The sequence below is a fragment of the Scaptodrosophila lebanonensis genome, unplaced genomic scaffold (genome assembly GCF_003285725.1).
Source record: "Scaptodrosophila lebanonensis strain 11010-0011.00,11010-0021.00 unplaced genomic scaffold, SlebRS2 tig00000118-arrow-arrow-pilon, whole genome shotgun sequence".
In the NCBI taxonomy this organism is placed as follows: Eukaryota; Metazoa; Arthropoda; class Insecta; order Diptera; family Drosophilidae; genus Scaptodrosophila; species Scaptodrosophila lebanonensis.
Window position 1 is genome coordinate 1,177,673 of NW_022060578.1, and position 12,885 is coordinate 1,190,557.

The 12,885-nt window shown below is 39.6% G+C and overlaps 1 protein-coding gene and 4 non-coding genes across 6 annotated transcripts in view; 2 read left to right on the forward strand and 3 right to left on the reverse strand.

Moving 5' to 3' along the window:
- Nucleotides 1-12,885, forward strand: part of LOC115628493 (mucin-17) — a 130,281-nt gene that overhangs the window by 81,794 nt on the left and 35,602 nt on the right. The window contains exons 4-5 of one of the 2 annotated variants that reach the window (XM_030524627.1): nucleotides 2,917-3,051; nucleotides 10,907-11,188. In XM_030524627.1, the coding sequence (XP_030380487.1) occupies nucleotides 2,917-3,051; nucleotides 10,907-11,188 (417 nt within the window). Of the gene's footprint in view, nucleotides 1-2,916; nucleotides 3,052-10,516; nucleotides 10,762-10,906; nucleotides 11,189-12,885 lie in introns of those variants that run through there. The other variant, XM_030524626.1, reaches the window with a different exon arrangement.
- On the forward strand, nucleotides 5,862-5,932 carry Trnag-gcc. The gene has a single exon. It is a non-coding gene; the product is annotated as a tRNA-Gly (tRNA).
- Nucleotides 6,576-6,646, reverse strand: Trnag-gcc. Its single transcript has one exon. It is a non-coding gene; the product is annotated as a tRNA-Gly (tRNA).
- Trnag-gcc lies at nucleotides 7,492-7,562 on the reverse strand. Its single transcript has one exon. It is a non-coding gene; the product is annotated as a tRNA-Gly (tRNA).
- Trnag-gcc lies at nucleotides 7,944-8,014 on the reverse strand. The gene has a single exon. It is a non-coding gene; the product is annotated as a tRNA-Gly (tRNA).

The window sequence follows — 12,885 nt, forward strand, 5'->3', positions numbered from 1 at the left end:
AGCGGCAATTGTCGCGACAACATCAAATTAAAACCATCGCAGATTGTGCGCGGGTGTAGTTGCGGCTGAGTCTGCGAAAGTGAAATCAGAAACTGCGACGGAAGGTAGATCACAAAAAAGTGAATAACATCAAATCTCCATCAAAATGGGCGTGCACAGTTCGAAGGAGAAACTATCCCGTTCGTATTCCGAGCGCTATATACACAGTCAAATGATTGAACGCGAACGCTTTGGCAGTTTTGGAAAGCGTGCGAAGGGTGTCTCCAAAGGTGAGTGTCTGTCTCTGAACTACTTAAGTAAGGGTTCACTTTGGGTTCAGCAAAAGCTGAAATAGTACTCGAATTAAGCCCGAAAAGTGTTGGTTTTTAAACGAAAAACTCACATTTTAGTGCTTTAGTGATAATTGTCCATCTACACTCGCACAAAAAGAGGGAGTTTTGTATTCAAACCGATACGGAACAAGGACAAAAGAGCGCTCAAGATGAAAGTACAAGAATCTTGTGACGAAGAATATTGATCTTGGACGTTTTTCTTCTTGCAAAATTGATGCTGCATTAATTATTATTAATTACATTTATATACGCATAAATCATGTGAAGCTATCTGGCATATCTGGCAATAGTCTACGACAGCAACCCACATTACTTGTATAAACAAATCAAGCTGTTTGTATTCGTACCAACCGACCGCAGGAGAGCCACTTGGGAATTATAGTCTAAAGTATAGCTACTGATCTCTCTAATATTTAACTCAAGATCAAAAGTCTTCTATTATTCCGCTAGTATATATTATTTATTTTTATATCTTTTTTTTCCGAATCTTGATATGGCTTGTTTCAAACACACAAGTGGATTCCTGTCTTGAGCGCAAGAATTGCTGGAGCTATACGAAAACGACTTCATCGAGTGAATTGTGTTGCTTGGATCTAGAAGAATCTTGGTGGTGAATTGGAAAGCAGAACTTGTAATCCAAGTTTGGTCCCTGAAGTATTTAAAGTTTATTGTGGAAATTCTTGTGGTTCCACAGGCAGACGGAGAGTTGGGCGAACAGACGGACATGGCTATATCGACGATGAAGTTAACTTCGTCTTAATACGTCATTACTTTGTGGCCATGGGCTGCGCCTATCTAATCTTACACTTGAACCTATATTTTATTTATTTCGAATCGACCGTGTTCCTCATTCTCAAAATAAAAATAAACGAGCTTTTAAATCACATCGTATCTATTATAACAGCTATATTATATAGCGATCTGACGTGGACGGTGTCGAAGTCTATATATATAGTACGTTAAAAAGTATTAAAAACTGTGGGAGAAGTAGAAGTTATTGGAACAGGCAACGGACATTACGATTTGGATATATAATTCCAATTTAGATGCACCGAATGGTTATCAACGTTATTGTCAGGACCCCTACCATAAGGAAAAGATCACCTTATGGTGTGTGATGCATTTTGAATAAAATAAACTCCGGACTATTGGACGAAAATCTCAAACATTTTTGAGAAAATATACATGGAGATTCTTGGACATTTCAGCAGGACCATATTAGTCCCAAAGAAGACAATTTGGCTGCTTTGAAGAGCAGAGTGCGCCAAACATTGTCAAGACAATGCCAGACGGCATATCTAAAGTAATTATTTGGTTTACAAAATATTGATTTATTTTTATAAAAAATTGTATTGCCCTTAAATAGTTATAAACCGAATTAGAACTGTAATTTATTGGGCTTAGGGAAAATATGATAACAAGGTGGCATATTTCGCAGACCTTACATATTTCATGTGGCTTACCCAGCAAACCAATGTACCTTCACACCACCCTATAGTCGGGTTAAATACTATTAGTGGGGCATCGACGGACTTGATCTGCGTTGGACAATATGAGTGTCGCTCGACTTAAATGTTTGATTCTTGGAAATACCTATGCTAGCATTATTTCCATTACATGTTTGTGGGGAACACGTAAGCTCGTTACTGAGGTTAGCCCCAAAAATGGATTATGTGGCGTGGACGATAAAAAAAAGTTGTGCATAAGCTAAATGGCGAACATTTTTCTGCTCCTCCCCCGTCACCCTTCTGCCCGTTTCCCACAAATGGAGCAGCTGTGCTAAAAATAAAAATTATTAGATTTTATGCAGCTGCTTGTTGTTGCTGCCGTTGTTTTCGCTGCTACCCTCGCAGCATGCCTCAGACATCGGTTAACAAGTTGCACAAACAAATTATAAAATTGCTGGCTCGTAGCAGCGGCAGCCGCACTTCGATAATGGAAACGCTTTGTTTTAATCTGGCGAACATTGGTATGCAAATAGCTTCTGCGAACGAGTTCTGGGGAAAACACTGAACATTTGAGGCGGGTGCGATAATGTTCAGTTGCAAGGTAGAGTATTGCAATGGCACTGCGTTCAAATGTGATGTGTGGACACCAGTGTACACAGGCATATATAGTAAAGGTTGCAATCCGGACCCACTGACTTGGACGAACCTTTACATTCTAGAAACAATAATAAATTTATCACATATATTCCTATAACAGGGGATCTCTGTCTTATTAAATGAAGATTGTTCCAGATTTGGGACTGCTTGTAAAGCACCATCGGATAGGTTTGCCAAAAGCTAAACAGATTCGACCACATCAAATGTACTTTTCCTTGAATTTGATAAGCACCTTAGCAAAGAGCCGATTATGATTTGTGTAGGGTATTGAAAACTCGACAAGCTGAGGCAAAACTGAGTTAGTTTCCTCTGAGATGTGAAATACTCGGGAATTGAAGTGGGGAAGAGGAGTGGGGAGCACTCTTTACAAACGTGTTCGTGCATAAATTAAATATTGAAAATATGTGTCTGTGTGCATGCTTGTGCGTATGGCTGGGGCATTTACTCATTTACCCTTTTCTCTGCCCCTTCCATTGCAGGAGCTGCCAAAAAGCGTGATGTGCGCAATCTGAGCATATCACCCACCGATCTGGGACCGCCGCCAAAGACCCAACAGACCGTCAAGGGACAATCGACGCGAACCAAGTCGTCAACGCCCTCGCCCACAGCGACAAGTAAGTACATTTTTTTTTTGCATATTGCCAATAGATATACAGTATAGTTAAAGTCCGGTCCTCTCTAAAGCAAGCTTTTGCCGCTCTCGTATCGGCATTAGATAACTATAACTCCCAATAGGTCCCCGTCCATAACAATAACATTTGAATTCTGATTTTTGGTTTTCGTTTCCCTTTGTCAAACAATTGCAACCAAGAACGCTTTTAAGTATTATCTGTAAAGCAAGAGATGTATTCCCTAGAGGCTGCAGTGATCCTAAAGAGGTCCTAAAGAAGTTCCTCATCCTTGAACCATTCTTCAATTAAATCCCACAACCCTTTAATATGACTCTTTTGAGGCCACTTCGAACATCAAACAAGTATATGCTTGTAAGCCATAGGTCAAGGGGGTTTGGATGAACAGAACTGACCTTGACTCTTAAATACCCTGTACCCACTCCCGAAAATAAGAAAAGACCGAAAAAATAAAATTGTAATGTCTTTAGCTCTTATAAGAACATCTAACATTCCGAATATTATTATGCTATTATTAACAATCAGGTTGAATCAATTTTCACGACAATAACTTGTTTTAAAACTATCTTCATGGGCTGTCGTTGAACTAGGCGAACTAAAGACAGTATAAGATGCTGTATATTTAATATTTGTTAAACATGCAAAATTGATAAAGGTATTTAGAAGGGAGCCCCAATTCGTATTTTCGCTTACGGTTTCAATGTAGAGAAAGTCAAGGGTGCTTGTCTGAGACGCAGTTGCCGAGCCACCTCGTCCTAGAATTGCGTCATTAGCCTCCAGGAAGCTGTGTAGACTGACGCACTAGACGGCACCGGCGCTAATTCCTCTCTGATGCGCAAATTCCAAAACCAAGGCCACATCCGCTGGCGTATCGGTTAATTCTTGTTTATATATATGAGTACACGAAAGTGCAGGGTCATCCCCACTATCCTCGAAAGTATTCAATTTGTAGTGCCCCATTGCCTCAATGAGTTGCAATCTCTCGGTCCCAGTGTTTCCCACAAGGTGTCGTGCTGAGTCCAGCATGAGGCCGCGGTGTTCAAATCGCGGCTCGTCGTAGATCTCGGTGTTGGGAATGCGTAGCTACGAGTGTATTTGTATTAATTCACACATACTTACACACACCATAGATATACATATATGTGTATGTGTATGTGTAGGGGAATGGGAAGAAAAACAATTTAGCGGCACTTTGTTTGCATTGTTTTGGCGCTTTGTGCGCTGCGTGCTCACCAGACCGTTGGGCCTGGGTCGCGGTCGCACATCTGCGAGTGATTTCAGACCAAGACCATCGCTCCACACGCAATCTGTGCGAAATGCTCACTCACTTCAATTTGGCAGCCCGTGACCACGAACTGTGGACTCGCTGCCTCGATTTACACTCCCATGACTCATCCGTGTCGAGTGATGCGGAATGCCGAATGCGAAATGTGCCCCAAAGAGTGGAGTTGTCACCGCCCTGTTATAGTCCCTTGCCGACAGCCTGATGATTGGGGCGTAACGTTCGAGCACCTATTGCAGCAGCTCGCAATTGCAGCCGAGAACTTGAAATTCCTCAACTGAATTGTTTAAATAGTCCACAGTTGAGTTGAGTCTTACAACCCACAAAACCTTTGTCTATCTTAAAATCGAGATAACTCCTCTCTATACCTTTCACAGCACCTTTGCTTCAAAACTGTCCGGTTTGTTAAGATAATGTAATAAGATTTGCTTCTAATAATAAAAATCTAAAGTTCGATTAGAATCGGTAACTGGTGACTGGTTCATAAAACTGGCACAACTTTTGAGTTTGTTTCTAAATAGGAGTGCTCAATAAATTAAATTATTTTTCAACTTTATTACTACTTTTATTATTTATTTGTTTAAAAAGAACTCCTATGCAATGTGAAAACTACGCACGGACAGTGGAGAAAAGCTATAGCACTGTGGCCTTAAGCTTAGATGTACTATAACTAAGTAAAACTAACATTATTTTATTATATTTTAGAGTGAATAAGTTTTTTTAATTTAATTTTATTTTTTATCTTATTTATTTTCTTTTTTATTTAATGGTTGTAGAGAGTGTAATCGCGATATAAATGGAAGTAACGACGCACAATTTTGGTACATTATTTACTTGTAAATATGTATAAGTAAATGATAATTTTGATAAGATTTGAGAAAAATAATTATACGTTTGCTTATAAGGATAGGAATGTAAATGGGGGGCATAATATGTATATGTGTACATAAGTATGTATTTACAGTTATTTCCCTTTTCATGGGTTATATTAAGATATAAATATTAGCATCTATCAAAAATTTGATAAGTAATTGAACATTTTTTTATTTTTATTTTTTATTTTTGTGTTCTTAGACAGTTCAGGATTATTACTTTTATTTTGACTAATTATATTAAATACAAGTAGAACACTCTTAAGCGCAACTAGAACCTTAAATAAATTGAGCAGCACTTATTGAAATTGGGGTTGGCATTAGGGCTTTCTCTTAGTTTTTGCAATAATCTGGAGATAGCTAAAAGGTAATCAATACGAGTATTATGTAAATACTATAAGCAGAAGTTTTGGGTATTTCTTTAGCCAGAATGACTATTCCACTAGATTCGTTAGCTTTTTAAGTAAACGAAGTGCGATTTGAAAAAATGTTTGCTCCACGAAAAATTAAAGGGGATACTTCGATACATTTACATATGTATTTGTGGGGCCCATCCATGAAGTAGCGCTCGATTGTTTATCATTCTTAATTAATCAACTGCGTCCGCTTCGTATGATCGATTTTCGGGGGGTGGTGCACGAGCATCGGTGGTTCAGTGGTAGAATGCTCGCCTGCCACGCGGGCGGCCCGGGTTCGATTCCCGGCCGATGCAACTGCAAGATATTTTGTTTTTGTTCGGACTTGCTTACTTCCCGCAATTTCACTCGAGTGTCGTCCATTCCGCATGCAAATTTGTAATCGCACATAAATTAGCCTTAATAGGGAAATTCATTGTGTGTTTATGCGAAGCTCGCTGGAAAGCAACTGCGGCTTAAGTTTGTTTCCAGCTTCGGCAACTGCCGCTCTGCCGTTCTGCGGCTTTGCGGGCAAGTTGAATTATGTACTAGAATGCCGCTGCATTAAGTCGTTTATAGTCTCTCTGTCTGTCACCGCCGCCGCCGCCGACGCCGCCTGCTTGTCTGTCCGCCTGCTCTCAACCTCCGTCTGTCCCGTACTTCGTAGCTGTGCCTATTCTAATTTTATGTACGAATAAGCGAGTGATAAAAAAGAAAACTGAAGACACCCAATTAAGTATATCAAGCAAGCTTTTTTTCCACGTTATTCGCACATGAATACAAATGTGGTGGAACGTGTTTCGAGAATTTGAGAATGAAACGTACTGTTCGATGCCCATTTGTTGAAGTCATTATTTCCTTTGTTTGTACCTTCAATTGTCGCAATTAAAGCTTGGATAACTACTTATTGGATTTCTCGAAAATACAAAAAAAGAGTGATCTCAAAAAAAAAAAAATGTTTGCATCGGCCGGGAATCGAACCCGGGCCGCCCGCGTGGCAGGCGAGCATTCTACCACTGAACCACCGATGCTCTTATAATTATGCTGCCAAAAATGCAAACAAGACTATTTGAATTTCCATAAAACGAATCTCGGAAAAAATCCAAACAAAAAGAGTTAAAAGTCAGCTTAATGTATTAGAAATAGCTCCCTTCGGACTCCATACAGCGATTGGCGCGATCTAGAAGCAGATCGAACGAGTGTTTTGGCTTGTTGAATGGGATGGCCACACGATATCGGAACATGCCTTTTAGATGAGTTCTACGTCCACATACCACATTCCTTTCATCGGCAAATTTATTTTTGCATAAAGGTAGAAGAAGCAACCTGCCAAATCAGGCGAATGTGGGAAGAGGTTGATGGTTAAAGAGTGAGTTTTTTGACCGAAAATTAGCCTCAAGTGTCGATCGGTTTTTGGTTATCATTCTACTTGGGCGGAAGAAAGTAAGAACCAGTCCCAAATATTCAATTAAAATGCGATAAAACATTGTCTTGGGCATATTCAATTCAATTCAATTTGGATGGTCAACATGTTCGTCAAAATCTATTCTTGAATAGCGAACCACTTTTGGCTCTTTGTTCGATGCCCTTTTTTGAAAATTTGAGGACACATAGAAATGGCTCCACCAGAAAAAAGGACCAATGTATGTATATAATTTCCAATTAAGAGGGCCAAGCTAAGCAAAAACGTATTGGAAGTAAATGATACTCGGCTGAAATTGCTAAAAGTCTAGTAAATTGGTCAACAAATAATAAAATATGTGGCTTAAAATCACGACATTTCAAGCAATATATTTCATTTAAATTGAATTTTACACATTTACCTATTTATATAGAGCTGCTTTATTTGTACCTTAAAAGAAAACAAAATATGAAATGCATCGGCCGGGAATCGAACCCGGGCCGCCCGCGTGGCAGGCGAGCATTCTACCACTGAACCACCGATGCTTATATGGGTGGGGGGGTTACCAAAATAGTGGATCCTAAAGCTCTCTTTTAGGCAGTTACTTCGAAACTAATTTGAATTCGTTCCGTAGGTCCATGTGACCGTGGACCTGAATACAGCTTCGAGTCTTGTTGTCGCCTTTAGAATCGCAGAGGTCCTTTGAACATTAACTGTTATCCAAACATTAAAAAAAAGTACTGCATGAATCAACTATTCGTTGGTTTTAAGAAAAATTGCTGAACTAAATGGTGTATGTTTAAATATAAATTGTTATTTAAACATTTAAAAAAGTGTCTTGCATCAATTCTTAATTAGTAGTTGGACTTAGTAAAATACTTATTTGTTGAACTAAATATTTGGTAGTTCTTTAAAAAAAAAGGATTTGCATCGGCCGGGAATCGAACCCGGGCCGCCCGCGTGGCAGGCGAGCATTCTACCACTGAACCACCGATGCTTCGTTGAAGACCCACAGACATAGATGTTCCACAATTTTGAATGCTTTAATCTCCCGCCCGCTGTTTCTTCCAATGCTGTTGGACAGCTTACTCGAGTATTTCGGCGTGTGACTGATAAGGGAGTCTAATATTCGGTCTTCAAGTGCTGGCCGAAAATGTTCATTAAAATTCTGGCTGCTTAAGTCTGCTGGCGTTTCTGCAATCACGTAATCGGCTCAAAACGTTCAATCACGTCGCCTGTAGCGTTCATATACTCGGCTGTGTGTACAGATATTCGCATTAGACCTCTCTGAAATATTCCAAGCATGGAGCGCACGATCGAGCCCACAACGAGCCGGCGCTTCTGTCATCGAGTTGAGGCTGAAATTAAAGCCACAGCCACAGCTCGAGTAATACTTATTATTGGCATAATTGTGTAAGATTTGCGAGCGTGCCACATTTCTGCCTCCATCGTATTCGTTAAGGCAGCCAGCCCACATGCTCCAGCTCCCGTGCTAGATCCGGTTCTTATGGCCCAGTAATTCTTTATCAATAGCATGGGAAGTGGCCAACGCAGCTGTGTAAAGTCATTGGCAAATGCTTAGTTTTGATTAGCCTTTAGTTGTTGTTGTTGTTGTTGTCGATATTGTCGTGCCTTGGCTTTATGTTGACCCCAGACGACTTCATGTTGGACTGAGGGCGCCAATCTTCATTGTCGTACGCGTTGTCGTCGTTGTCATGATCATCATCATCATCATCGTGATCATTATCGTCATTATTTTCGCAGTAGCAATTGCTGATTTTGTTTTTGTCGTGCCTTAATTGAAGTTCAGCGCTCGGCTGACATTGTGCGGCACAACATTGTAAACTCTTTTTTCGGCTGGCGTTGCCAACTATCGTGCTGCTAGTCAGCAGCAGTAGCAACAACAACAACAACAACCAGTAGACTCGTACTAGCCATTTATGGCTTCGAATGCGGTTGTTGTTGTACACATTGCGGTTTGCATTGAATCTTAGTTAGAGACGACAACAATATTTTGTTTTGTTTCGTTTTGTTAAGAAACTCCTACAATTAGTGCCTGGAAATGAGTTAAACAAAACAATAGGCGGAAAGGCGGGAAGGAAAAGAGACAGCCCGAGAGACGGACAGCGAGGCAGTCAAGCGACTAGCCGCCTGGCCAGCTATGAGGTCAGCAACGATGACAATCAGCCAACGAAAAGACAAGACCAGACCAGACAAGACAAGACAAGAGGAGACGCAGCCATCGCATACTGCAGCCCAAAAAGCAAGTGGAAAAAGAAGACAAAAGCAAGCAGAAAATTATGCTAATTATAATTGAAGGAAACCTGTATCTGTATCTGCATAAAAAATAAGTGGATAAAAAGAGCAAAGAGAGGTGAGCGAACAAGCTTGCCGCTTTAAGAGAAAGCGCTCTCAGCCATTCCATGATCATCGTGCAACATGTTGCCGCAACACTTCGTGCTCTTCGCGCACTGCTCCATTCGAAATGCACTGCTTGCCAATTCTCATTCCTTTAAGAGAAAATGGGTTTGCTTCTCAAGCAAACACGGTTTTAGTCCCCTTCCATATGATTCCGTTAATTTGATGACAAAATATTAATTATATTGAAATTAAATCGGGTAATCTATTCGACACTCAAATTCACATAAATTTGTGGTTCATAAAACCTAAGATACTCGTGCTATGCTTATCGCTTCAATGCTTTATAAAAGGTTAAAGATTTAAGTTTCTTACCGGGAATAGGAAAGGTAAGTAAGACTTATTTGTATGCCCAAATGAATATCTGAGCCAAGAGTCTGGGCAAGCTTGTTCGCTTCATAATGCAATTAAAATCAAGTCAATAAAAGCTTTAATTTTTCTAAATAAAACTATTTTTCTAATTTTTGGGTTGCCTTAAATGGCATTTCTAAAAAAACACTTTTTCTGAAATACCTGAAAACGAAAGCGTTTCATGAGTGCATGAGTGGATCGATCAAAATAGGGGCAGTTTTTAGAAGTAGAAGCATGACAAGAAAAAGAGTTTACGATACTACTGGACAGGTCCTATACGGAGAAGCACCATGTGCACGATCTGCACGCGATAAAGATCCTGAAAATTAATAATTTTTAATTCATTTTAAACCATTTTCATTGTCGGAAGTTTGTGCTGATTAGGAATTAGATTCGATCTCGGGTTTGTTAGGTATGAATTTGTAAGCGTCTTGCTGGTACTTTATCTCTTCAGTCAAGCTAGCTACTAAACAGGTGCTCAGAAACTGGTTTCAACTGATCGTCAATTGAGTCAATATTAGGGTATGGCATACCCGCATTTTCTCTCACACTCGCACCGCGTGCCACATGTTGCGTTGCACGCTCGGAATCTCGTGTAAATTGCTTCAGTATGAACAAGTGTCGTCGATTAATATTTAAGTCGTTAGATACTTAATTTTTGTTACATGCCAAGTCCCAATTGTGTAAAGTTGTTTCCAAAATTCATAGTTGGTTTAGTTGGCCCGTAAATTCCTGTCTTTATTATGTCAGAGTGTCCCGAAACTCCACCAAAAACACAATAGAAACGAACATTTAAAACCATTCCAACACCTACATATATCTAGCCTTCCTACTCGGAAAGTCGTGCGTTCAAAATTTAGTTTCCGTCTTAATGCAACCAAATATTCCCATATTTTTGCGACTTCTAATCTTTCACGACAAATATGTTCTTCGTTAAGAACGTCTTGCGTAAGAAGAAGAGGTCCGAAGGAGATCGTAAGTAGCGGCAGTAAGACAATTTCACTTGCAATAACGTTAGCTTTGTTCGATTCGCAATCAGACAACATATTGTATATTAATTTTGGCACACAGCCTAAAAGTCGGCAGCATAAATTTTAACCACCACTCTCCTCGCTTGCAGAAAAATACACAAACACCAGCAATCTTGTTTCAACGTGCACCAGCACCAGCAGCCTTAAGAACGCCAAGCCAACGCGTTCCGACGTAGTTATAGTGTCGAAAAGCCAGTCAGCCCAGTCCGTAGTGCACCCGAAACTTTTCCAGAAGCAGCAGCCGACAAAGCAGCCCCTTTTACATCAGAAGCCGCTCTACAAAATATCGGAGCAGCAGCCACAAGCCAAGGTGGTGGTCCTACAAGACCTACAGAAGAAAGAAAAGGAGAGGCCCAAAGCGGATTCTAAAGGTGAGTGCCCACAATTTTTTCGGAATCTGCAACACGAGTCGTTATCCGCGGTTTCTAGAGCTGTATGTTGAAAGTGAAAGCATAGAAAATCTTAAGTACACGCCATTCCATCACAAATTCCAATCTGCGCAGCGAATCTGTTGTGTGCGTTGGACTCTAAGAAAGTGTAGCGACTCGAATCGCCTATTGTGCGATATGAGACTTTTAATTAATGGTTGGCAGCAACTCACTGTCGACTGAATACCCTGCAGTCATTACACTCAGAGATAAATCAGTAAGCCCTCAAATGTTATGCAGCTATTTCTGTTTTTGCACGGAGGATTGGTTGCAGAAAAAACCGTGTAAAAAGAGGCATTGATCGTATGCAAAAATAGATTATGGAGATAAGGAACCATCTCTAAAACCTATTAAAATTAGCGAAAAAACAAGGATTTTAAGAGCAGGTATTCATGTTTGTATTATTAAATCACATATACTTAAAATGTGTATTTAAACAAGCATAGTTATTGAAGAAAAAAAAGATAGTTAGAGTGCATATCTTAAGAGTATGTAATATAAATTAAATGTATGGCAAGTTCAGGAACTTAAAAGAATTATCTACGTGTATGTATGTAGAACTGCTATGTTGTTAACAAAGAGAAAAGGTTATTCAATTTTTAAGGTAACAAAATTAAAAAACTATAATTATTAAAATGAAGTCATCATCAGTCACTCGAATTTGCTTGCTTCGAATGCGAATAAAATCACTAATGATAGTGATGGCTAAAATAATTTTGAACTGGACTTTCTTTTACTTGTTCGGCATCTACATTTTTGACAGTGTACGCTGTTATAATTTGTATAATTCTTTGTAACGACCCATACAAGAATGGTTTCTAGCTGTTTGTGAGCTGTGTGCGTTTTTATTTATTTCTGTTGTGTTATTTTGAATCGTGCTAAATGGAAAAAAATCGTGCAACAAAATTAAAAATTTGGTATTTTCAAGCAGTGTTAAATCAAAACCGTGTAAAAACAGAATTAGGTGTATTGTAATTACTGTAACAAACCAATTTTAAGTAAGCTTCGCGGGTCCCCCTAAAGTATATGTGTATGGTTGATCATGACCCCATATTCCCCGCTAAAAAATGTCGTCAATGCTACTCACAATTCCGGTTTTAATATTTATTTATTTGTTTATTATATTACACCGGTACCTATTGTTGTTTGGGGAGTCCCCAAAGCGGCACCAGCTGGTTCTTTCTTCCTGGGTCGATATTCAGGACTGTGTTGAATGAGGTGGCGTTTTTATTTTAAACACGAGCTGTTCGTCCATTTGGGTATTTTCTGCAACACAATATTTGAAGAACAATTCTCTCCTCTAAAGGTCTTTTGAATAATTTATGTATAAACTATGAAGAAGTCCTGAATAAACGCTGCGGAACATGCGATAATCCCTAAAGCAGCGCTATAGAAGCGTTTTGAAATTCCAAGGCTGTTAGCACACCTTGTCCGCTTCACACCCAGAATCGAAATCGAGCTAAATACTTGTAGTAGTTTTAAGTAGCGCCTTGGGACCTTCGCCTGTCAACTTAAGCTCAGAGTGTATAACTTTTCTAATTAAAATTAATGCGGCAGCTAATTACCCATGGACGTATTAAGGCCTGAGTAGCTATTTAACAACGTGCTCGGCTTAGAATTCATCTTGCGAATTCATTTTG